Raw genomic sequence first — 26,163 nt, 5'->3', positions numbered from 1 at the left:
TGCCTATTCATGATTTGTGTTTTCATCCTGGTATCCTCCTGTGCCCATATTCTCGAGGCCTCTGCTGTTGTTCTCTGATTGTGCTCTCAGGGGCCCCACTACAGGCTCCTGGTGTTCAGGTAGGACATTCGTAGACTCACACAGGGCTCCCTGCATGCCAGGAAGTTCCAGAGATATTTGCAAGTGACACTAGAGCTGTCTCAGCACAGAAGACCTGCCCGAACAGCATTGGATTTACCACGCACAAACAGATCATCCACACAGCAGGTTTGCTATATCCACAGATGTCAGGGAAACAGCTCACATACTGTGCAGTTGATTTGTGCTTATGCAGCTGCCATTTGCCTGGGATTACTATATATCCAAAAACCTCAGGCTCAGGGCCAAGGCCCTCACAAGAGGGACACATCTGGGGAAAATCTGACATATATTAAATCCAGGCATGTGGGCTGTGGATCTGAGGCAGTCTCATGAAATACCAAAAGCTTGGACAGAGAATGCATCTGATCTAAATTCTGTACTTAAAAAAAAAAAAAGGGGGGGGGGGGGGGAATAAAACCCCATTTCCTCCTATTGCAAAGACAGGGCTACGTCTGGAAAACATAAACCCAACAGAGAACTGTGGGAGTAGAGCAAATATCTTGAAAAAGGGCTGATACTTTAGAGGAAGGAAACTGTGATACTACCAGAGCACTCTGCCAACATGCATGCCCGATGACTGCTAGACATTTAGCAGACCTGCCAGGAGATGATGTTGGTGGAGCCAAAACTGAGGAACAAGTGTGCTACCATGCAGGGAGCTTCGAACTCCTCTTTGTCTCTCCTGTCACCTTTTCCAAATCAAGCCCAGCCTGGTAAAGCACTACTTAAACACGAACGACAACTTTACCAAAGGAGGTCACAACTCCTGTACCTTTTGCAGCATCACTTTTTTTGGGAGCAGAATACCACTGGACTCTTCAGCAAAAGAAAACATTAGCTTAGAAAGGAGGGGACCGAGTTTCCTCTTGATCTTGGCCATCTCCAGTCACCTTTTCTTCTCCTATTGTTCAGCTGAAAAAGCCTGCCAAGACAGCTTTTGTTTTAACCTTCACCAGTTTAAAAGATAATTTTAAAGTATGCATTGGTTCCCTCAGATTGACTACAGGCCATTACATGGGCAAGCTGACATGTTTCTAACATTTATTTCAGCACTATTTTCCTACAAAGGTATTGAAAAGGAATGTACCTTTTTCTTTCCACTTGAAATTCTTACCATCCTCGTGATGTGGTTAACAGCTTGATCTGCTTTCACAGCCTCTCTTACATCTTGGCAGCTACTGCTGAAAATCCACCCTGTAGTTAAGGCCTTGTCTCCCTGCTGCTAATTACAGACTGGCATTTCACAAGGATAAAACATTCATTGCCCACTACTGAGTAATCCCTCAAATATTTATGTTCTGCTACTATTCCTAACAGAACCATCTATAACTGCAGCTCTCCTTTCCCATGATCCCAATAAACTGTACGGAATTGCTGTACAAATGTGCAAGAGTCACTTTATTAGAAGAGCAAGAAGACAGATTTAATCTCAGTGTCGATTCAAAGACTTAAAGAGACCAGTGCTATACAGAGGCCTAAAGAAAAAAAGGCTTACAATTAACTTCAGAAGTTTCCAAAATTACTGATTTACTTTTTAATGCATAGAGAAGCTTACATCTGATATAACAAAGGTGAAATAAAAAGTGTAACTATATTAGGACAGGGTATAAGATCACCTAGGCCAGTATCCTGTCTCCAACAATGTCAAGTGCAGATACATCGGGAAAGAATATAACAGGGCAACTGCAGAATGGACTTGACTGCTTATACTCCCCTGGCCACTGGCAGATGTGTTTGCACCGATTTAGTGAGTTTTACAAAGTCTTAATTAGGAGATTCTGGCTCATAAGTTTTTCATTGAAAAATGTTACCTCATTAACATAGAAGCCGTTTAGAAAACTTGAATGGTTTCACCCTTTGTTATTTTTCATGGTTAGACACTATCGTACCTGCTGCTTGCCCTATGCAAGAGTTAACACAAGATGAAAGAATCTATTAACAATAACTTAAAGAAAACAATCATAAAGACAGGTTTCTCAGGATGGGTCTAAATTTTAACCACCTACAAATACATTAAAGAAGGTAAAGCATATTATAGAGGAAGAGTCAAAAATCCCTATGGGAAGAGTATTACCCAAGAAGTGGCAAAGCATTTGACAAATAAATAGATGTTCCCATAAAATATTTACCTCATCAGCAAGAATAAAATGTTAATTAACTTGCTTGAGGGTAGACAAGGAAGAAAAAGAAGCCTTTTAAACCAAGGGAAGCACAGAAATCACTAGTGTGTTTTGAAATATTTGACAAAAGTTACTGACTTAGGAAGGAAAATGTATTAGGTCTCCACTCATTTTCTAGCTGATGAAGGATGCATATTTTCAACTTGGTTACTCTGGCTCCAAGAAGTATTAATGGAATGACTGACCAAATTCAGGACACAGCAAGTACAGAAAAGTTCAAGCTATTTAAAGCACCAACAGGATAGTCTCCTGCGATCTAACTAGCCTTCCTGAAATAAACAGGCAGTACCAGTGACAAGCAAATTAAGAATGAACTCCCGTCCCACCCTCTGCCATTAACTCTGTTAGCAGTCATAATGAAAACTTTTTTACCGTCTTTGGCTGTGATCATCAATTTAGTATTCAGGAGCCCTCTAGGAAAATGCATTTCACAAGAAGCTCGAGAAGCCTCTGCAAAAGCCCACATTCCCATTTTTACTTCCTGTGTACACAACTTATTTCCTTTAGTATATTAAGAATGAATTATCTTATTTGTGAAAAAATCTATGGACACTTTTAAACAAAAGTCTTGCACAGTTCCTCAAGCTACCAATGTCACCGCTGTACCTTTGAGTTGAAACAGACCCTTTTTAATTTCACAAACAAAAACTTACTGTTTAGGTGGTAATCATGCATAATGTCAATAATGGTTGGCTACCAAAGATTTTTCCAGCTGGCTGGCTTTCTCAAAAAAAAATTTTACTAATTTTCTAAACATTTTATTGTGACTATTTGAATTCAGAAATTTTTACTTCTCAATAACACTGAAACACTTTGCTTAAGAATACCTCTGTTTTGAACAAAGACTGCTTTTATAAAATTAAACTTGAAATAGAGCCATTTTGACCAAAGCTTGTTTTTATGTTATTGAGAAATCTTAAGTTTCCCAGGATTCTATGTTATGAAGATTTCATGTTTGCTGGAAAATCCCGAGTCACAAAACTTTGCCCAGATATATCGTACATTTATGACTTGCCTCATATGGGGAAAGAGGAACCATAATGAAGCTGCTTTCCTCTGTATCTGTAAAGAAATGAAAGGAAGCCAGCTGATCAGTAAGTAACAAGTTTAGCCTATCGATGCGGAAGTTCAGTTTAAAACTCTAAATTAAATTTGCCAACCCAACTTAAGAGCGTCCAGTCCTTCATGTTATGTAACGTGTTGGAGGTTGAAAGACCAATCTTTGCTGACACCGGTTACTAGTTTCCATCTTTACACATCAGGTAAGCTGCTTTACTCTCTATGGACTAGTCTTCAGACACAGCAGCAGATGGTTTCATGGTCATTTGCTAGATAAACAAGCCCCGCTGCAAGTAAAAAGCCTTGGACTCTTTTCCAGGTTCTGGAGAGCACTACCTTAGAAGCCTACCTCTGGTCACCACAGGGCTGAACACTTCCCACTTCATCCTCTACATTCTAGCAGTATTAGCATTGGGCAAACAGCACAGAGAAAGGAGGAGATCCCCCTTCTGTGTTCAAGTAGGAATCATGAGAACTTTCCTACTGAATCACAGTTACAGTCAAAGTACAGTCACTAGAGTCAGATTAAATAATTCTGTTGCTGTTTTTTAGTAGGGCCACAGTTAAGTATAGGTACCCACCTCTTCAAGGAAACAATAGCAACCTCTTTTTCCTCCTCAAAATTCAAGTCTCTGCTTCAAGGCAAAGTAGCCAAGTAGTTTAAAGTACACAGGACAGCATATTTCTTAAAATTACAAAAAATTAAAACTTCAGTCAAACAGTTAATTTTGTACAGCTGCAAGCAATTTAAGTATGTCCGTAACATTTTAACATCAGCAGTTCTTCCAGGTAAGAGTCAGGATAGCACTGATCCATCAGCCCTAAAAAGGGCTCTTTTTCACAGTAAAAGACCAGCCTGGGTTTTTCAGGGTGGAAAAAAAAAAAAAAAAGAAGTTATATGATCTGAGCAAAGCTTCATAGAGTAATATTAATAAAGATTTCTACCTCAAAAGAGATACAGATGACACTGAGTTCTATTCAGGAACCTTTAATTTTTTTTTTTTAAACAGGCTTAAAATATGCAAATGAAGAAAAAGTATGTGGATATTATAAATAACATCAGTCAGATAAGCTTACACGGTAACACTACAAACACCTCAGTGGGGAAAGAATGCAGTACTAACAGCAACTATAAGCAATCATCAAGCAAACTTGCCTAATTCTAGGCAAAAATATTCATCCATCAAGTGTATGACTGCAACTGACAACCGGATTCTAGTTGGGTACAACTCACCCTATTGAGAAGGTTCCTTTTCAGAAGAGAGACCATTATTTCAACTATGTGCACATGAGGTTCCTCATCCTGCTTACAGTTAAAAATAAATACTTTATGTTTGTGTACAGTGCTCTTCAACAGAGGTCTCAACAACACTAACAATTTCTTACAAAACGCTCCTGCGAGGTAGGTATATCATCATCCCCATTTTACAAATGGAAAAGGGATTTGCCCAGAGTCTCACAGTTACTTAGTATCAGAGCCAGGAACTTGTCCCCTGACTCTGTACCAAACCTTTTCCACCAGGCAATGCTCCTTTTTAAGTTATACTATTGCATTCAAAAAAGTTATTTTAAGACAACGTATATGTTTAATATTACAATATAGCATTTTGTAATAAACCAAGAATACAGTATAGCTCATCTTTGAGGTACCATTCCTGTCCCCTCCTCAACTCTTTTACCTGGAGATAACCAAAATAATTATGGACTAATCAAAAGAAGTTTTTAAAAATACGCACTCTAGGAGCAGATATGCAAGTGATTGAAGTATGTTTCTGTTCATAAAGAACATATGTGTTATTTCTCTAGTGCCAACTTATATTGTCCACTAGAACCATGCAAATTGTGTTATTTTAAGATGGTACGCAGTTGCATGTCTTCAACTTTGCAGTTTAGCGTCAATAACTCCAGTCAATCTCAGTAATTACTACAGATACTTTTCCCAAGCTTAGTATAATGGTGATCTAAAACCACTTCCCCCTACAAAGACTCTTAAAACACTTTTGAAGCTACACATTCAGCTCCCACATCCACTAAGTGAGAGTCTTGATTAAGACAAACACATGTGATTTCAGGTTTTAACAAATTTCCATTTTCAAGTTTTATAATGAAGTGACTAACTCCTGTATTGGGACTGACAGAAGACAACTGAGACTTTGTTAAATTTGTTGGTAAAGTACAGTTGAGATCCGAAACAAAATAACCAATCCAGTTCCTCATGTAGGCTCCATGACTCACCACTAATATATTGGCATCTAACATGTTAGAAGCTCCACCATTGCCAGAGCTAAGCTCTGCTTCACTGCAGTGGTTTGTCCAAGGGAAAACTAACTGTTCTCCAGATGTTCCTGAGCTTCTGCTTGCTGCACCATGCATGTCTTGTTCTTTCTGTTCCAATTCAACAGCTAGCCGACACAGAAACTCAAAAAAATCCCTTGCACGTTCTCTTACCTAAAGAGAAAGGTCAGAAGAGTACATTGTGAAGAATGCAAGAGACACTGGCTTTCAGAAATCTGAACTATAACTACTTCAGTTAAAAGATAAACATTTATCACAGACAAGTCTCAGAAATCAATGGTAAGTTACTGCATGCTGTAAAAACTCCTCTGCCCTCCAAAGCCAAGGTTGAGAGTAACTGCCACCATCCTTCTGCAAATGAGAGCTTCATGAGGAGTCAGTCTCAGAATCAATATTTTAGTTCTAAAGAGGTTCACTACTCGGCAGCCACTGCAATCACATCAGGTAGCGTTTTTAGCTTGGAAAGTTAACTACCTTTGGTTGGGCTAAGCTCTCAATAAGATGTTCCTAAGCATGCAATAGCTGCATCTGCACTGATGAAATAACCTAGAAACTAGAGCACAAATAAATAAATACCATACTTCATCCAGTGTTTCTCCTCCAGAAGGCGTGAATGAAGGACATTGCTCTCCAGCAGCCTTTGCCATAGCCTTGAGGTCAGTCAAAGGCCTTCCTTCTGCAACACCATATTTCTGTAAGAGGCAAGTTACAAAGAGCGGACTCAGCAAGACACATCAAGTCTCCAGTACTGCTTCCAATGCGAACATCTCTTAACAGCTTTGTTTTCTTGGATCCTCAAGTGTAACGTGCAGGCTTAAGTACCTTTTACATTTTATTCCAATGTTGGGGAGGAGGTATCTTTATATCTGCTATTTAAGTTAAAGTGTATATATATATTGCTGAGTAGAGAAATACATTAAGAGCAGCACCTCATTTAAAGTACTAAGATTCAAAACCTGACTTTTGCCTTGAGATTTTTTCCTACATTCTTGACACTCATTCTTAGCATACAAAATTCAAGTGTCTTTGTAACTGAGGTTACATTGCAAACACCTCTGTATGTAGCTGTTCACACAAGGATAAACTCCATTTACTTTTCATTTGCAGAAAGACTACAGGGAATTATTTTTCACAAGTAAGAAATAAATATTTTCTCTACAGACCTCTCAAATCTCCACAACAGAGGAGAAGTCCATTTTAAAAATCAGAATTTTTTTAAAAACAGCAACAACAAAAAAAGTAAAAAAACCACAAGTACTCTACCTATTAATAAACAATAAGGCCTCCCCCCACTTTTTCAGGACGTACATTATTGCTGTGGACAGTGTTTTCAGAAAACAAAAAAGGGCAAAAAAAGATCTTAAAAACATATGCTAATGGACTCAGAGAACATGCAATTAATTATCTTCAGTGACATGCTTACTCCTGAGACCTCCAAATACACAGCCCATATGAGAAACAGTAGTACGAACCCATATATACCAGCTAGTTATTCTGGATCACTACAAGTCCCATTATAAAACATGATCTTTATCATCTGTAATGTATTTTACAAGATAGATATACTTGGATGTACATTACCATTTTTGACCTTGAAGATCTTTCCAAGGCACATCTCTAACAATGGTAAAACAGATTAATACTTCTCCCTCTGAAGATGAATACTTCACTACCACTAACAGATGAAAAAATATATTCAAGTGGAAAGCTTTAGTCCTTCCTTGGAACGTCCGAAGACAGTGAAAATGCTGCAGTTATGATGAGTATTTTGAGAAAGTAAGAGCTGATGCTATACTGTCAAACACTCAGTTACACACATTCCAGAAATCCAGATGTTGATGACTAGGATACAGACACATACTCATACTGAGGCTTTTTTGACTTCTATGTCACTATCCACTTGCTGTGGATATGCTATTACATGCCGTAATAATTAATTTATTACAGTCTTCAGAATTGAAATGTACTGAAACACATTTACTTCAGCCTCTCAATCCCCTTCTATAAAGCAAAATATTGGCAGTTTAAGAACACTAGGAAAGACATGAAGAAATAAAAGCTCTGAAGTCACTGAAAATGAAATCCTAATCTTAAAGATTTTTCCAGACTTTTCTCATGAAAGCAAGGCAGGAGAGAATAAAACCTGCTTAATAGGGTCAGTGACATAGGTTCTTTTAAAGGACTTTGCTTCTTTTCATGTAATTCAAACTTTATTCCAGTTATCCAGAGTAGTGAATTACAACCTGTGGCCTGCAGACACTGTATTGGCATTTCTATACATCCATACAAACACCATGAAAGGGGAAAAAAAAAGTGTAACAGAGACTTAAGATTATTCTTTCTAAAATTCTGTATCACGAACCGTAATATTTTCAAAAACGTCAGGTGGTAAAGCAACTAAAGAAGTTTGGGAGGCATTTAACTTGCTGATTTCAGGGGATTTCAGGGAATTCCAGAAGAACTGGAATTTCAGACAGAAAAAGAGGATCCAAATAGGAAATGCTACAATCACGTTCAGCTCCTTAAACACTTACTTGCCTGCTGGCAATATGCCTTCCCACTTTTGGTTTTGTAGCATTTCCTTATTTAAAATTCAGCTGACACTCTCAGTGTAGCATCTGAAGGGTGTTTCATACTACCAGAAACAGCCAGCATCCCAGTTTATTCTGATCAAGACATATTTAAAAACAGACAGGAGGTACAATAATGCCTGTTATCAGGCAGAGAGGCTAATCAGGAAAGTAATTGTTCCATGGACAGCAGAAAGCTTTCCAGTAGTCTTTATGCAAATGAAAAGGTATGAACAGCTAAAAAGCCAACATTGAGTTGTGCCAGCAGGCTAGAGAAGGTAGGCAGAGGGAGTATCTTTAACACTTTGCATATGGGGTTAGAAAATAGAGCTAAGCTGTTTATTACATTTAAGATAATTCCCTCTACATGTAAATCTCACCTTACTTAAATCATTAAAGCATCACAATTACAGCACTAATCACTAAACTTTGGCTTTGCTTCACAATTCTGCAAACCATTTATAGTACCTGATGTGAAGAGTTCAGTTTTCAGTGATTAAAAACACATCAAATAGTGCTCCCCACTGTTAAATCTACCATTTAAGAAGCCAAGATATCCATCAGCAGTAAGTTACATTTTCAAATTGTTCAATGTTCAATATTAAAACAAACTCTTTTGGCACTTACTCTCTCTCGAAGTCTTGCATCATACTTGATTTCCAAATTTTTGCAAAACTTATTTTTTCCTAGAATTGTGGCAGCAGTCTAAAAAGTGAATATACAGTCACATCAATAAGCTGTTTTCTCATGGGACAGCTAGACCATCTTACACCACTGCAGTCAATGTGAATCACATTAGTAGTACCCAACAACCCAAACAAACAAGATAAAAAGTTTTTCACCTAGTAGTGTCTGTCAGAATTGGATATATGGCCTGCGTCAGGCCACAAAAGGCAGAAAATCTGCAATCTTCTGAAAGTTCTTTCACAATTCAAAGTCCAGAACAGTTGAACACACTTAGCACCCATGAAAGGTGTGCAGCAAGACGCACAGCAGCAGCAGGATTTACCAGGATAAAAGCCACATCTCTTGAGTATACTGCCACTCACAAAGCAATCATGCCAACACATTCTTTACACGTAGCACGTGCGTCAGACTCACAAGCAGCACATTCCTAAAAAATGATGAGTTAATCTGACTGCAAAAAACATCGCATCTAACAAATGAAATTACTTCCTGGCAAGTGGCTACTTAATGCACCTCAGAAATCAAATACTCTTGAAGCAGTTAAGAGGCAGGAGAGTGTTGCTGGCAACATACTGAAGTGTCAGCCTCAATGTTACGAGGGAAATGCACTGGATGATACACTTGGGGAAAAAAAAATAATCTAGCTTATTGTATTCACCTGCCTTTTAAAAGCATGGCCAAGAGACAGAGAAAACCGAAAGGGCTTAGTTTGCTTTTAACAATAGTCTGGACATCTTGAGTTTTGTGCTATGTATCTCTTTTTCTTCCAAGGAAGCATGTGATTTTGGGGGTGCTGGGAGGGCAAGACAACTGATCAAGAGGAAATTCTGACGCTACTTTGGAAAAAGCATTGCCTAATACAGGCTCTAGCATGTTGGATATTATACACCTGTCTGACTGCCACAGCCAATAATGGGAACTAAAGGATGGCTAACCTGCTCCTGTTCTTATATGCACCAAAGTGTGAAGGCTGTACTGGATTCACATGCAGTTTTGACTGGTAATATCAGCTGGAAGTCTTGTGCAGATGTCCACATCCAATCGAACTGACATTGAAAGAACTCATTTTGAAAAGGCTCCTTGGATTCTGACAAATAATAAACACCCTTGTTGTACTAACAAGATTTTACGACTTATTTAATGTGTGGCTTAGGAAAGGCTTTATGTTGCAACTTTAAATTTCTGTCACAGCATAATGTCCAAATTCAGATAGGGTTGAATCAACTTCCTTGTATATATGAATAAGCATAGTTAATTGTATGATTATATCCTGAAATTTCTCCAGGACTGAGATCTCGTTCAGTACATAGAATAGACAACATTCACCTACTGAGCACTAATTCATAGTCTGAACTGTAAATATTAAACATGAAGCCTCATTTACTGTGCTGAAACCAAAATCTGCTCTGAAGAAGAGATTAACTTCCTCATACCTTTCCTACACTACCCATTACTAGAATACCAGCATGCTTCAGAAATGTTCCTGAATCTTCACAGTACCACAGCAAGAGAAGGGATATTAGCCTCACTTTACACATGGAAAAGACTCAAAAGATTTTCTCTCGTCCTTCTCAGGGCCCAGCCTGTCCCAGTCCTGAACCCACCTTCACTGCTGCAGAGTTCTTGTCCCAACAGCATGAGCATCTCACAGTAGGCCCCATGTTCCCCTGCAGACTTTGCTCTGTTAAGCTTACAAGTCTTATGGAGTTATGCTCTGTTCACACCACATCCCAGTCTGCCCAACTAGTCTTTTTTTTCATTTTCACATTGCAGGTCTGCCTGCTCTCTTCTACACTGCTAATTTCTGGAGCTAGTCTTTGACCCTCCCTCCTAGGCTCATTCTCTCAAACAGGCTTCCCTGCAAAGCCTCTCTCTGCATTTCCTATGCCTGCCCACTTTGCATCTCCTGTAGCTCTCAGAATTCCTACCTAGCTAGTACAACTCTCTCTGCACACATCCCGGTTTTCTCCTATCCTGCTCAGGCCTGAACATTCAGCTGTCAGCCACGGGCAGTAGCCAGAGGACCGCGCACCACTCCCGGTTCCAATAACCAGTACACACCCTGACCACAGCTGATACAGAAGGCATTGCAAGGAAAACTAAACTTTACTGCTAACAGTTTCTTTAGAAAAGATTTTTTCTCTTTGGCAAGGAAACTTGCACATTCCTCTCATACTTGAGTTATGAAGTGACAGCATAGTAAAAGACACTTCTTCATAGATTTGCAGCTGCCAAAAAAGGGAGTTCCAAGCAAATGGGAACTGCAGCTTTACACATCTTTGGAAAAGCTTCCACAAAGTCTGGATAGCTTGTCAAACAAATGGCAAAACACAAAGGACAAATTCACATCTGTCTTCTACATTATAAGAGTGCAAACACTTCTCATGGAAAAGGCTGTCTCTAATATAAGGAAAAAAAATAGCAACCTCACTCTCAAGTGGCTGAACATTCAAAAACAATTCCCCTAAGGCAGGCACATAGCACAGACAGTCTTATGAACCTTATAAAGCGCTGTTAATGTTTTTACATATAATCACTGCCATTCACACACTTAACGGAAGTGACTTTGTCAGGCAGTTATTATACATTTTCAAAACATCTAATTATTGCATTCCTCACTCCCTGTCTCTCTGGTTTGTTTTCTGCCTAAATTGTGCTGCTACAGCACACTCAGTAAGTGGGATTACACTCAGTAATCCCACTCAGTAAGTAACATTTTTTCCTCTTTAACCTACCTATTAAAATAGTGCATCAAGGTGAGAGATGTGCTACTATGTTCCTGCCAAAATCCAACCTCTCTGCACATTTAATGATCCTTGTACTGACTTTACAGCAAACTTGATCTTGCCTATATTGTCCTGCATTCCTCAGAAAAACACAGCATACAGCTGCAATGCATAAGACAGTACAACAATATCACAGCCAATTTGTTTTCCTTCTTCAAAGAAAAAATGACTTCAGTCTGTGTTACCTCTAAGTCCCGATTACTCCTTTAGCAAGAACCTATGCGCACAGAAAATAACAGCAAACCCATAACAACAACACTGCGTGACATCCTGCAAAGCAAGCTGGCCTTCATCGTTTCCTAACTGTGGGCTTCCTTGAATTCTACACAACTCAAACCGTAGTTCTAAGTCCATCAAAATAGCTTTTGGCTGTCCGTCACTGTATTATTTTTGCATCATCAATAGCAAATAAACATCAAATTCTGAAGCTAATATTTACATTCAGTTGCTTCAAGAAGCACTTGCCTGCTTTGCTCGAAGGAGGTCACTTGAAAAGACATGAGTAAACTTCACGTTACTGAGAAATAAACCAGCAGCATCTGCTTGTCTGAAACCAGTTGCAGAGAGCGGCTCATCCACTCCTTGACCTACAAAATAAAAACCCATCAACATTAAGACATGCAAATTTTAGATCATTTAGCAGCTGAACAAGCACAGCAGCAATAAAGAATCTGCTCAGTCATAATAAAATACTTCTCCTTCAGTAAAGCCAACCATTAGTAACTAAGTCACTGTTCCTCTGGTCTTCCCTAAACTCAGTCACACATACTGTATGAAAAAAGGGAGTACAGGCTAGGAAGACAGAAGGATCGTTATCGATGATATTTATATTAATGTATACATAAGACAAATTTAAACGTAAACCAGAGGCCTGTATTTTCTAAATGTGAGTAGTCATTTCAAACCACTTGTTCTTTTTAGAATGGTCAGTGGTAGGCTGCCTGCAAGAGGAATCTCACACTGAAACTCTATGAACAGGTTTGTTGATTGTAAATAAGAAAAAGGACAATACAATTGAGATAATGTTGATACTAAAATACATACATGGAAAAAACATGCACATCAGGAGAGTCAAGTTCTGACAAATATGAAATGCCTGCTCCTCCCTATTCCCTAACGTTAACAATGCCTTGAAGAAATGAGGCAACAAGAAGGGATTCTGTGTAATATGGAAAGCAGCATGCACTCTTTGCCAAAGACACAGTTTCACAAGAATTTTATAGCTGATATAAACACAATCTGTTGCGGTCTCTTCCTCTCCCCTGCTCCACCTTGCACATTGACACTAATGCTCATGCAGCTGCATTGCGAGCGTGTTGATGGAACAAACCTAGCTGAAAAGCAGCAACCTTTCCAAAAATTGTTTTCAGCCAAAGTAGTCTGTGAAACTAGCTGGTCACAGAGCTCTAGGACAGCGTTGAGAGAACCAGCACTGTAGTAATCCAACTTGAATGAAATAGGTGTGCTCCTGTCACGGCTCAGAGAGTCTGTAGGAGAACCAAGAACTGTGGCAGAGGGACAAACCTGTAACAAATTGCTATGTCCACACTTGTATCACCTATTTTACTTTTGTAGGAAGTCAAAGCAGAGAGTGTGCAATTCTCATCAGATCCAGAACAACAAAAAACAATTCTCACCAGGCAAATGCACAGTCATTTATATGCTTCCAATAGCAAAAGACAGGACACCAGAAGTGCAGAACTTGAGTTCCGAGCACCTCGTCTGTAATTCAGCCATGTGAGACCTCACACCCCACCATGCTGGTACAGGTCTTACGCCTCTCGAAACACAAGGCAATGTTCACTTTCTACGCTGGAGAGGGGAGAGGAACCTACTACATGTCATTTGACACAGAGGGCTAGGAATTTAAAAGACATCATTGGTACTTTTAAGAACATAAAGCAGGGGAATATTCTTTATTCACTTTATTAGGAGCACAAAGCCATGTTGCAAGAACTGTAAATTGCAATGTCAAAACAGAAGTAGGAAAATCTGGAAGCACAATTCTTCCTCACAGCACATAGCATCGTATAAAGTTTATTTATTCAGAGTACAACCCCACTAGGTTCCTTGCAGTGGCGAGCCTCAGTTTTCCTACAGCAGACATCCAAGCAGCTCAGCGTTTTCAGTTCTGGGTGTACAAGTCAGCAGTCACTAAGGAGAAGTCTGGTTTTAAATGTTTTGTCTAAAGACTGCCATCCTAGAAAGAGCTGGGACTGAACAATTCAAGCATTTAAACAATCTTTTCTTTTCATTCTTCCTTGCTCTACCATAGGCTTTTTTTGCAAGTGACAGATTACTTTCTTAAGGCAATAGCCTCCTTTACAACATGACCGTTACCCATCCTTCTGCAGCTCCTTACCAACTCCATCATACAAACGGGCACCTGCCTGGTTTTTCACCAGGGCTGCAACTCTCACTTCTCATCTGAGCCCCAGAAGCCCCTTTGGCAGGCTTCATACTACTGAGATTTAACACAGTGCTATGGGACATTCTGGCATCCTTAGTAACAGGTGCTGCTATCGCTTTATTTGATTACAGGTAACTTTTTTTTCCCCCTGTTTAGAAAAAGGAACTATCCTAATACTCCTGTTGATATCACAAATGCATCACTATTTGTTGATATTCTGTGGAGACTGACTTAGAATCTTCATAGTTCTGTAAAGCTATCAAGCTAACATCCTGGCTTACAAATGAAGTCTCCTAAGGTGTACAATATTATGCTGTAATAATACTTAACATTTCAGCAGTTGGTTACAGAATTTCACATTTTTCAGGGATGAATGATTTTCCATCTCTAACAAGCTAGCAGAGTAACTGACACTAACCTTGCAGTATCTTGTCTTTGTTGTATCTTGTTTCGCCACTGAAAGAGATTATAAACAAAAAAAATTAACTCACAATAATTTTACTGAATGTTCAAAAACATTATTATGCTAGAAACCAACAGGAGACAGCAGAGTCTGAATATGAAAAATGAAAATTAAATACAGTACAGCACAGCGTCTTTGCAAAAAGACGTATCTGAAGACTACAATTAAAAAAAAAAAACCCACACCAAATATTTTCAAGTAGTCAGCCCCAATCATGCCATCAATATTTACTAAGACAAACCTACCTGGGATAAAAGGAAGGGAAGTAATTTCTTAAATGTATCATAAATGCAGCATAATTTATCTAGTAGAATAACACCTCTATGCTGGAGAGAGGGAAGATGCAGGAAGACTCTGGAGTCCTCTTATGAAAAGCATGTGCCAGCCAACTGGACCTCTGTGCTTTAAAGGGAAGCCAATTCAAGAGCTTATCAAAGATAGCAGCAGAGCACGCTGCACACCTTGAAGTAACACAGCATAAGGAAGCCAGAGCTATAGAAAAACTACTAGCATGAACATCAGCTTCTTTAAGAATTAGAATTTTCTACCTTGAAAACCCTAATTGACAGTATTTCAAGAGAAGAGTGACTAAAACCATGTGCAGATTTATTCAGGAGGGAAAATCTAACAACTAAACTTGACATGAACAAAGTTAAGCATGCTGACTTTGTTGAGACTCCTCACCTGACTGAAATGTCATGTGCTTAAGTTTTTTGCAGTACTAAGGACAAGTGTACTGCTTGGTTTTTACACAGAGAGCTATCAACACTGCTGTGCAGAAGTTCCCAAGATGAGCCCCAAACAGGTAACTGATCACAGAAGGCCAGTACTTTTAAGAGAAAACATTGTATCTTAGTACACTTTAAACTCTTTCCTGCACAGGGGGCAGCAACTTAATTCTTCAGGCTCACCCCATGTCCTGGCAGCTACTTCCAGCCTCCTGAAGAAAATGCAGCAGGCTGGATGGAGTCCATCCTGCTGGTCATCAGTGGGGGTGCAGGTGGGGGAAGAGCAGAATGTACAGTTTTCCAAGTAGCACTAAGACAGAACAGCATATGCAAGTACAGTGTGATGGATGATCTCCCATCCACTTGCTGGTGAATAAACTGACATCTTTCTTAAGAGTCTGCAAGAGTCCCACCTGAAGATTTCAAGTTCAACAAATTATTTCAGGCTCACATGTTTTCTAGGTGATGTAAAAGTTCGGCTGCAACTGCAGCACCAAGTCAGCAGATCCAGGCCTTTAAGGGAAGCCAAGAGTAACTCTTAACAGGAGGAAAATCAGAAGGCAAAAAAAAAAAGACATCATTGCTCCAGTTGCACTGATCAAGTATTAAACTGTATTATGCTAAAGGGGAAAAAATATTTCATTAATTTCATAAAAATTAAACAGTTAACTACTGTCAATTGCAGGAAGCTGGATCTACTTAGTCTAGTTAATGACAAATCTTTGTCAACATCTACTGTAGCTTGAAAGAAAAACTCACCGTAACAATTTTAACTAAAACACAAATGCCAATTCTTTAACATTTCACAGTAGAAATGTTAGACTACCATCCCTACACGAGCTCTTTGCCCCACCAGAGAGCTTTTGGCACAGGAAAGGTCTTATAAGCAGTCACCTAGAAGTTCACAAACAGCGCTTACCAAGGTTATGTATAACCCCGTACTTCCATCAGTACCAAACTATACCGATAGGGCTTGGCTTATCTGGTTAACTAAAGTATAGTAGGCTCTACTAAAGTATAACAGGCTCACGTACTTAGCCAGACCTAGTAACACCAGAGGCAGTAACTACACAGCCCCTCCGGGCCAAGCGTCTCCCTGCCCAGCCCGCAGCGGCACCTCCGGGGCGCAGAGCGCCGGCACCCCGCCTCCCTCAAGGGCCAGCCCAGCGCTCACGCCGCCCGCGGGCTCCCTCACGGCGCACCTCCGCCCGCCACGCCTGACTGACTGACTGACTGACTGACTGACAGGAGCCGTTACTCCTGACGGAGCCGCGTGCACCTAACGGACCGCCCCGGGGGGGGAGGGCGGGGCGCGGAACTCCGCTGACGTCACAGCCCGTCCGGCACCGGCGGGGGGGGGCGGGGGGGGAGAGCAGCGGGAAGATGGGGGAAGGGCAAGACCCGGCAGCGGCGGGGGCGGGGGGTCCCGCAGTACTCACTGCCGGACGACGGTCAGCCCGAAGCGAACCATAGCGCGGCCGCACAGGTGCGCGCAGGCCCAGCCTCCCCCCGCCGCCGCCGCCGGCGCCTCCTGCCCGCACTGCGGCGCCCGGCCGCCCCGCGCCCGCCGGTGACGTCACGGGCCCGCCCCCCGCCGTCCCGTCGCGGCGGTGGGAGGAGGCGGGGGGGGGCGGACCCGCGCCGGCAGCCGGCGGCAGCGCGTCCCCCCCCTCCCGTCCCCCCTCCCCGGGGCGGCTCTGGTCGCGGTGCGGCGGGCGGCGGCTGCCGGGGGCCACGCGTAAGAACGGGTCCCGGGGCCGCCCGTTCGCGGAACTGCCGCTCGTGCGCGTGGAAGCGTCGCTGGGGCGGGCTGGCGGGAGCTCACGTCCAGCGCAAAAGGGCCCGGTTTGTTTCAGACCCCCCAGAAATAAAGAGGTTTGCGCCATGCAGCTGCAAAACCGCCTTCTGCAGGGAGTTTCTCTTCTCAAAAGCTTCGCTGCGTCCACTCCGAGAGCTCATCGCGACGACACGCGGATGTTCAGAAGCGCGATTACGTGCCCGCTTTCCTACAGGATGACCTTTTTCCACGTTAAATATGTTTGAAGCTGCAGCGCACGCGTTCGTCGTCTCAATATTTGGCAGAGACTGTGGGGAGAGATGCAAGTTCAGTCTGCGTTTGGCAGAAGGAAGTGGGGGGGGGGGGGAACTGCAGCTCTGTGTGGCTGCAGGTGTGGGCAGTGTGCACCAAACAGCCCTATAAATTTTAAAAATTAAAGGGGAGGTGTGTCCGGTCTGAAGCATTTTTTAAGGTCTCGAGGCACATGTTGAGAACAAGTCCTGTGAGGAGCGGCTGAGGGAGCTGGGACTGTTTAGCCTGGAGAGAAGGAGGCTGAGGGGAGACCTTATCGCTCTCTACAACTGCCTGAAAGGAGGTTGTAGAGAGGTGGGGGTCGGTCTCTTCTCCCAGGTAACAAGTGATAGGACAAGAGGAAATGGCCTCAAGTTGTGCCAGGGGAGGTTTAGATTGGATATTAGGAAAAATGTCTTCACCGAAAGGGTTGCCAAGCACTGGAACAGGCTGCCCAGGGAAGTGGTTGAGTCACCATCCCTGGAGGTATTTAAAAGATGTGGTGCTTAGGGACATGGTGTAGTGGTGGACTTGGCAGTGTTAGGTTTATGATTGGACTTGATGATCTTAAAGGTCCTTTCCAACCTAAATGATTCTATGATTCTATGTTCTTACTTTACAATTACAAGCAGATGGCTTTCACCTTAAAACTCTAGTTTTCACATAATCTCATGATTCTGGGACCAGAGAGAATCACATAGAATTTTATTTACCACATAGAATCATAGAATTATTAAGGTTGGAAAAGATCTCTAAGATCATCTGGTCCAACCGTCAACCCAACACCTCCATGCCTACATTGCAGAAGACGTAATATTTGATGATTTTCAGTCTTGTTACGTCAACTGAATTAAGAACACTAATCGGCAACAGGACTTTGCTCAGAGTAATATCAATAGTTGGATAAATTATGCTAATTACAAGTCAATTAGAAGTCTTGGAAGCCAAATCGTACCTCTGAGTGATCATCAGCAAAGATGGGTGCCGTTTCGCAGCAACAATTTCAGACCAGCAGTTTACAAGGCAAAGCAGTGTGTGGTGTAGGCATCCACAACGCAGATACCCACAACGAGCTGGGGCCACGCTGGCCTTGTGTGGCAGAAGTCCAAAGCCTCCATGTATTTTCTGAAAAATGGGACAGATTGTCATCTTCTTCTTCAGGTCCTGTTTACCCACATCATTTCAGCTCTTGGGATCTAGATGGGAGATCAGTGGAATGCAATTTTGGGATCCAATGGGTGAATGTAATTTTTGGATCCAAATTGGATCTGATGGGTGAGCTTCGTATTAAGACTGTTGCAGATTGATTTGTTGGACAGAGGCCACTTTTGCTCCACAGCCACCATCATACTTGCAAAATAACAGAGAGAGGAATTAGGGCAGTTGGGGGGAGTGAGAAAAGCAAACCTACACCTACACACTCTCTATATCACAGTGATGTTTTCAAACTCAGGAGTAAAGCTGACGTTTGAGCTAGATACAATAAATCACTTCTCTTTTGCATAGCAGTGTTCTTTCTGGGCCAACTGACAGCATTTGTGGAAAGATACAAGGCACATCTGCATTTTGTAGTTCACACTCTTGTTGCCTATGCATTACTTGCTGTGTGAGTAAGGGGATTCTTCCTTCAGTTGCTAGGGTTTGACATTCAGACCCTCACTTTCCCTAGTGAGACTGAAAAAGCAAAGCAAAAAAAAAAAAAGTCTTACAAAAGTAGAAATTTATTTTGCTGTTCCTTCCCCACTTCCCGCTTTTGAAGATTCATGAAAAAACACACGTACATCTTGGCAAACTGCAAGGATATGGCATAGAAGATGTTTTCCTCAACACAGAAATGCAACATTCACCTGAGGAAAGGTCCTGCTGGACAGAAGTATTAAGGATTCAAAATGGTTGATATTTTAGGAAATTAACCATAAAAATTTGGTCAAATCATCACTGTGTTATTGATGTAGAATACAATAACAGGTAATACCTATTTTACGGTTGCAAAAAGCAAGGAAAGAAATAGGAAAGTCACTTAAGGGTGAACAAAAGTATCCAAGGAGCTATAATAGCACACAAGAACTAAGAAAATAGCATTTAAAATTAATATTTTAATCATTTTGCTAATGGTGATTTCTAATAGGCAATGAGAGCAATGACCCAATTGCTATTATTAAATAATAGCATTATGAAATTACTGCTGGTAAAATGGACAAAATAACAGAAGAAGCAACCACAAATCATCCTTTTCCCCTCAGAAAGCTGAAGTTTTATGAATTACAGACAATCTGATTAACCAACATATTAGTTGGTCAGATAGCTGAGAGTATTTCCTTTAGGATTTCACAACCAGATAGAATAAATGCTATCTAAAAATCAGTCATTTGAGAAATTCTTCTGGGTTGCCCGAGATCTGACCTAACTTTGAAACTGGTTTGTGCTTTAACACCAAACAAATTCTAAATGAAGACTAAAACATAATTTGTTTCATTTGATAGAAGTTTAAAACAGATGCTAAATTAAATATTTAATGCAATGGCTGGTCTGTTTCGTTCCCTTTTTATCTTGCTTTGGCAGTGTGGCACAACCCTGTATTTCTGCAGTGCCTCTCCTCCACAGATTTCAGAACTGACATTTTCAAAGGGTGAGACTAGTGACTTGTCTAGCGTCTAAATGAGCCAGTGCCAAATGACTCAGTTCTGACCTATTTCTATTGTATCACCATTAAAAACAACTGTGTTTTGCTACAATGATAAGACACCAGCTGTGTTTCAAGCATGTTTTAGAAGGACAAGAAACAAATATGAGCCAACACTGGTAGCGTCTATAATCTTGTAAGTGCATGGTTTGATATGAGTCCCTTTGCAAAAGTGACAGCCCTTCAGGCAAAGTTTGAAAGAGACTTTGTCTGAAGTCACACAGTTTGGGTTTGTGAGGAAACAACTCGAAAGGCCTGCAGCTTCTGACTTACAGCCTCATGGTTTGGCTACTAGATCATGTTTCCCTTTTCCATTGTTTAGTTTCTTATCTTTGCTCGTGTCTCCTTTATCTTTATAGCATATGCACATTTTTTCCTGAGCATTAAAATTCTGATTTTTAATTTCTTCCTCCTCAGCAATTTCTCTGATCTGCTGTAGCACATCATGTCAATCTGTGTTCATGAGCCTATTTTTTAAATTGTCCCATTGAAACAAAGTGTTTATAAAGCACAACTGCTAACACGAGCGCTATTCCCTCATCAGATGATGAATAGTATTTTGAGGAAGTCATCTTAGGAAGAAAAAGCTTTTGTGGAGCTGGAAATTAAACATTTTTGAATGAGACAGTTTAATTCTAATAACTTTTAAACTCGAATCTAGTAAATTCATCATCATATGGATTGCATATCACAAACATCAGAAGACAATATCATCGATCCAGGGAGAGTTATCTAGGCTGCATGAAACAACAGTCAGCAATTGGGAACGCAAAACTGAAATCATCAGCTGGGCTATATTCCTGGCAGCCCACTTGTCATCTGGGATCTGATCTTGCTTCCTGCTCTTACAAGTACACCAGCCCAGCAGAAACCTGGGCTGAATTTCTTCAGGGATTTTTCCTCCCCCAATCCTCTCCCTGTGTAATATGCCTCTAAAGGATGTACTGGCGCGAAGAAATTCGTAACTTGGTCAAACCCAAGCACAGAGATCGTGCTGTGGCCAGTTCTCTAACTGGACAGGCTGGAGAACATGGCTGTGCAATACCTTTGCAGCAACTACATCAATCGCTTTCATGGAAAAGTAACTTTAGACAAGTGTTTAATTATTTTTAAGATGATTTTCAGGGTGGTGTACTGGTTGCAAACAGGGAGCAGAGTCAGGCCCTTGTGACTGTCCTGCTGAACAGAAACCTTCCATGCTCCTGCAACAGCACTTCACACCAATATGCCCAAACCCCTAAGTGTAAAAGTTCAAGTCGCGGCTGCAGGCTTTCAGGTTGATGAAGGCGTTCAGGTGAGCTGTCGGAGAAGTGAGAAGGTTCAGTTAAACCTTTTACTTTCCAGAAGGCTGGGAAACCCCAGGCAGCTCCTGGAGGAGCTCCAGGAATAGCTGCAGCTGTAGGAGTTACGTTACCGTCATCTAGTGGTCCTCCTGCAGTCTGCACCCTCGGGTTTTACAGTCCAGTTTTAGTCAGTGCCCATTCAACAAGCTCTGCATTTCGCTCAGATCACATATTTAATCTTTTGCTCTGGTCCTGCTAGCCATCAGGGAGAATCACATCCAAATTTTATGCATTTCTGTTGCAAATTTCTATAACACTAGGCCAAGCCTTAATACCTAAACTTGGGAAACTAAATAATACCATCAGGGCACTCCAGAAAGATCAATACTTTGTTGTATGTAAGAAGCAAATCCAAAGAAATTGAAATAAAAAACTTATTGGAGAAGCAAAGAGGTTGAACTTGAGGAAGCTGGAAGAATTGAGGGAAATTTTTGTTCAGGGGTGCTGGATAACAATCCTGAATTCATTCCTCATCCTCCAGCCAGTTATGTCCCACTGACAGTTTTGTTCAAGTTCTGAAAACCCTAGTCATCAGAAAGGTCAATCTATTGCTCTTCAGCGATGCTTGCTAGTCTCCTGCCAGATGAACCAGAGTTTTTGCTCTAAGAAGCATTACCAAGTAATCTGAGGAGCCGCAGCCACAAACGCAGCCAGTCTGCTGACCTTTCTCTCTCTCCTTCACCGCTCTGTCCTAATTCTTCTTGTAGTTTCTGCATGTTACATTTTGGAAGAGCTCAAATAACATCCCAGTTTATTTTTAGAGAAAACTCAATAGCAAGACAGAGCTATCACCACATCATTTCCACAGAAGGACAGACATTTAAGGAGACAGACATTTTCCCCTTTTCATTTTCCTTTACTTTTCTTACTGTGGTTTGCATCAGGTCCTTTATCTCTCTAGCAAGTTGCAGCAGAACTCAGAGCAGTCCTTCATGCCAGACATACTGTGTACGGAGCTGATACCTAAGCATAAACACCTCAGCTTTACTCACCTTAACTTGTAAGCCTAACAGGTCTTTATTTAACATCTCCGCTACTGAGGACCCTTCCCCACAGTGCACCTGAAGCCCATGCTGAGCGCTGGCCTGATGTTCTCCCTGACAAGTGTCCGTACTAAGACCCCCACAATTTTCACTGTTGTCCCCTGGCAGCATCAGCAGTAACATCAGCTGCCACGCACTCTTTTTGGTGTGAAAATATTGTGGTACCTGTGCCCCTGCGGCCGCACACAGCTGAAATGCAAATCACCTTTGAGAACCCTTTTAAATATACCATTGTATTAAGAAAAATGAAAGAGTGTGGTTTGGGTTTTTTTTAAGATTTCAAGGAGGTACAAAGTAAACGTGGTACAGCCAGCTTTCTCCAAAGATCTAAAGGGATCCCCAAAGTCTTTTTAAAATAAACTTTCCCTTAATTGGGAGAAATGATTCAGTGTGCTGTGGGGGGCAAAGAAGTAGAGCATAGCCTGTTTCCCTTCATGCCAGCTGGCTGGCTTCAATTTGCAAACAGCGCAGAGAAGGCTCTAATATAAGTCTCTAAAAACTGAATGCAACTACTCTGTGTTTATGCCTGCAAGTGACTACAGAAGGGTGTGAAAGTATCTCAGCAATAGTCGCCTGCATGAGCAAAAGCAAAGCCATACTCTTTCCTGGCCTGTTTCTTCCCTTTGAAATGTAAGATTAAAATACACCTTTTCTACCTTATTATCTACATTGCCATTAAGCAGTCCATCTGTTTGATAGTGCATGCGAGGTGCCCTTCGTCTCTCTCGCTTTTTACCCATGGGATGTTCAAGTTACAGTATGTTTGAAAATGCTTGTCATTTTTGCATCCTCCTGTGCATCCTTCCAGGCAGAGCATGGATGACTGATGGGCTGTAACTGCAGACAGCAGGCTTCAGCGACCTAGGGAGTCCCGTGTGCTGATTTTAATAGGATAAAGCATCGATGTAATGCTCAAGTGTTAACATCATATTGAGAAAGATAGACTCCAGGCCTCTCATACCTCTTGGCAGCTAAATCCTGACTTTTTCTGCTGAAAAAAAGGAAACGACTTGGCCAGACTTAGAAATTCTACCTGCCTTTACATCAGCTTCACATTTATTGATGTGCCTGGTAATTTACCGTACGAGGCAAGAATGAACTGGAGTTGGTGGGAAAATTATTAAACCTATTAAAAGCCAACAGTGGAGTTCCCACTGTCTTCAGCAGGGAAAGAATTTCATTCTGCTTGTGCTGGTTGCATTAGATTTGTAGCGCTTTTTGCTTCTTTACAGCAGTACAGAAGGAAGAGTGGCTACGTAGTTCATGGCCAAATTAAAAAATACAGCAATTGCAATAGAAGTTTTTGAAAAGACTCCTGAAACAAGCAGTAAGGATGCCTTATTTGAAATGCAAAGGAAAACTCCCTGCTTAGAAGGATAAACTGCATTTCCAGTCCCTATAGAAAGATTTGGGGAAATATAAAATAAAAGATAATCTAACTCTTATACTGAGATTGGAAACACTGAGCAATTGTGTGGTGGTTTTCTCTTCTGAAATCTCAATGCTAAAGCTTTCTTTCTCTTTGCCTCCACAGTTTTCTTAAACACAAAAGTCAGTCCAGCATGCAGTTGTTTTAAAGAATGATTTTGCTATGTTGTCCCTCCTTAAAATCCTCAGGCTGCCCTTATGTAAAGTATAGGATCACGATGGGCAGAAATTGTTTGCAGATGGTAAGAAGATGACAATATAAAACAGTTTCACAGGCCACATAATAATGGAACTTAACCCTATTGTATGTGGCTTCTCAGCATTGAGCCAGCTTTCTTTAAAGGAAGGGAACAACAATTAATTGTTGTCCAATTAATTTCAATTTCAGCTTCTGCGCCCTATATCCACTAATTCTGAAAATACACATTTACTTAAATGACAACAGAAAATGTCTTTTCTGCCAAACCTAGATTTAGTAAAACCTCTTAAAACACAAAACTGCAGAGCACATCCCTGCAGGACTATTGGTGACACTGTGGTGGGAAAGGAATTAATGCCCTGAAACCTGAAATTAGGCCAGAGAGCACCACTTTGAGCTTTAAACCACAAATGGAAGGTGTAAGAACCCTCACAAGGTCCAGTTCTTTACAGGCTCTAAGTTACACCTATGAAATGCTGCAGATTGCTGGCCGTGTTGTTAAATGGTGGCCAGAGGAACATGAGGACTCGTGATGCTTTAAAATCTCTACCTTTGCTGCAGACAACCTGTGAAATGAGGCTCACAGGTCACTTTCCAGGGCAGTTTTGAGAGCCTTTGCCTAAAGCCACAGCTCCCAAGTTTGTGTGATTATGACTAGAAAGATCTGTATCTCCTGACTCACAACCTCAAGATTTAGTTCATATCTCCTAACCCATCCATGATTTTTTTTCTGTTTGTTCATATCTATTTATTTTTGCTCGTATATTTCTTCACTTTAGCAACACGTGGTTTTCCTTTTGAATATTTTTCCTTCTCCCTGTTCATTACATCTTTTTTTTCCTTTTTTCTTTCGTTTCTCTTCTCTGTTTTTGGCTGTGTTATTCACTTCATGATGGTGTTACTTTTTCCCTGGTGTGTCTGCCCAAATACCTCTTCTTCATTCTTCAGTACCTCTTTGCTCTCCCCAGGGGTGCCCAAAGGCCTGAAATTCAGTAGGAGAAGACTGCTGCTGGATGGCAGTGGAGAAGGAGAGAGCCTGAGGTCAGGCCAAGCACGTCAGGAGAGGTTGGTCAATTCACAGCAAGCATCCACGAGCAACAGACGTGGAAGAGGGCGAGGGCGAGCATCCCACCTCCGGGGCGCGGGCTGAGAAGGAGACTTGGTGCAAGGAGGCTCATTTCTTCCCGCTGGCTTCACCACAAAGCCCTCTCCTTTTACTCACAGTTTGCCCAAAGCTGATAGAAAGACAAACAACAGAATTTTTGCAGTAGCCTTTAAATGCAACAAGTAACTGAGTGGAGGTTTAAATACTATTTCAATTAGTTGCAAAAGTGTGCGCTCTGTGTACTTACGAGGACTCCTCCACCAGCTCCACTTAATTTCCACAAAGTGTTTTGATCCAGCAACTTACCGTTTTTAGGATTTTGTTCTCCTTAAACCTCACAGGACCGTTTCACAGAAGAAACATGCCAGAATTTGCCTACCCAGTAGGCAATGAGCTACGTTTTAGAGGAAAACTTGTTCTGTGACGGTAACATTCAATAGTTCACATTTTATATGCCTGCTAACACCATCTACCTAGAATCACAGAATCACGTCTCCTTTTGCACCAACTTCACACTGAATGAACAAAACCAAGACAGGCAAATTTAGGTCAAGGTGAGTTTATTGTCCGTACAGCATACCTAATCCCGCCAAAACACTTTTCTTAGAACCATCTTTAAACTAGTCAAAACAACAGGTTATTAATAAAAATGACAACACTGAACAAAGACAACCTTTTAAAAGGTAATCAAGACTACACTGTATCAGAGTCTTATCCATCAAAAACAACCTCGCATACTTTCTAAATACTTTTGTTTACACTGATCATGTCTACTACCGCACTTTCTAGCATCCCCTGACCATATAAACATCCACACCTCTTAAAGAGCACGTTGTGAGAGAATAACGTTGACTTGATATGGCATCACACTCGATAAAGCAAAAAAAAAAAAAAAAAAAAAGAAGTTTGAGAACAGAAACTGTGCAACCGAGAGTGATTTCTGAGGTACATGAGAACATGGTAATAAACACAGTG

The 26,163-nt window shown here is 41.2% G+C and overlaps 1 protein-coding gene across 2 annotated transcripts; it reads right to left on the bottom strand.

The window, feature by feature from the left end:
• Positions 1-4,345: 4,345 nt before the first annotated feature.
• TIGAR (TP53 induced glycolysis regulatory phosphatase) lies at positions 4,346-16,909 on the bottom strand. 2 transcript variants are annotated; one of them, XM_075508670.1, is made up of 7 exons: positions 16,759-16,895; positions 14,837-14,993; positions 14,547-14,584; positions 12,184-12,305; positions 8,873-8,950; positions 6,257-6,367; positions 4,346-5,828 (listed from the first exon to the last, which is right to left on the bottom strand). In XM_075508670.1, the coding sequence occupies exons 2-7, from the start codon at positions 14,875-14,877 to the stop codon at positions 5,370-5,372; spliced, it is 849 nt and encodes a 282-aa protein (XP_075364785.1). In that variant the 5' UTR covers positions 14,878-14,993; positions 16,759-16,895; the 3' UTR covers positions 4,346-5,369. The 2 variants fall into 2 exon arrangements, with proteins under 2 accessions (XP_075364785.1, XP_075364795.1); XM_075508680.1 differs by lacking the exon at positions 14,837-14,993 and having other exon boundaries at positions 4,347-5,828; positions 16,759-16,909.
• Between the last annotated feature and the right edge of the window lie 9,254 nt (positions 16,910-26,163).

Source organism: Mycteria americana, chromosome 1 (genome assembly GCF_035582795.1).
Source record: "Mycteria americana isolate JAX WOST 10 ecotype Jacksonville Zoo and Gardens chromosome 1, USCA_MyAme_1.0, whole genome shotgun sequence".
Taxonomy (NCBI): Eukaryota; Metazoa; Chordata; class Aves; order Ciconiiformes; family Ciconiidae; genus Mycteria; species Mycteria americana.
Note: the sequence above shows the minus strand (reverse complement) of the source record. Positions and strands in the feature narration are given on the sequence as shown.

What these genes read in the sequence shown, in the direction of transcription:
- TIGAR (XM_075508670.1), bottom strand. Translation starts at nt 14,877, where the DNA reads ATGATACATTTAAGAAATTACTTCCCTTCCTTTTATCCCAG. An exon ending in CAAAGACAAGATACTGCAAG is followed by an intron (nt 12,306 to 14,546) that starts GTTAGTGTCAGT and finishes TTTATTTTGTAG; the next exon opens with GTCAAGGAGTGGATGAGCCG. An exon ending in GAGGAGAAACACTGGATGAA is followed by an intron (nt 5,829 to 6,256) that starts GTATGGTATTTA and finishes CTTTCTCTTTAG; the next exon opens with GTAAGAGAACGTGCAAGGGA.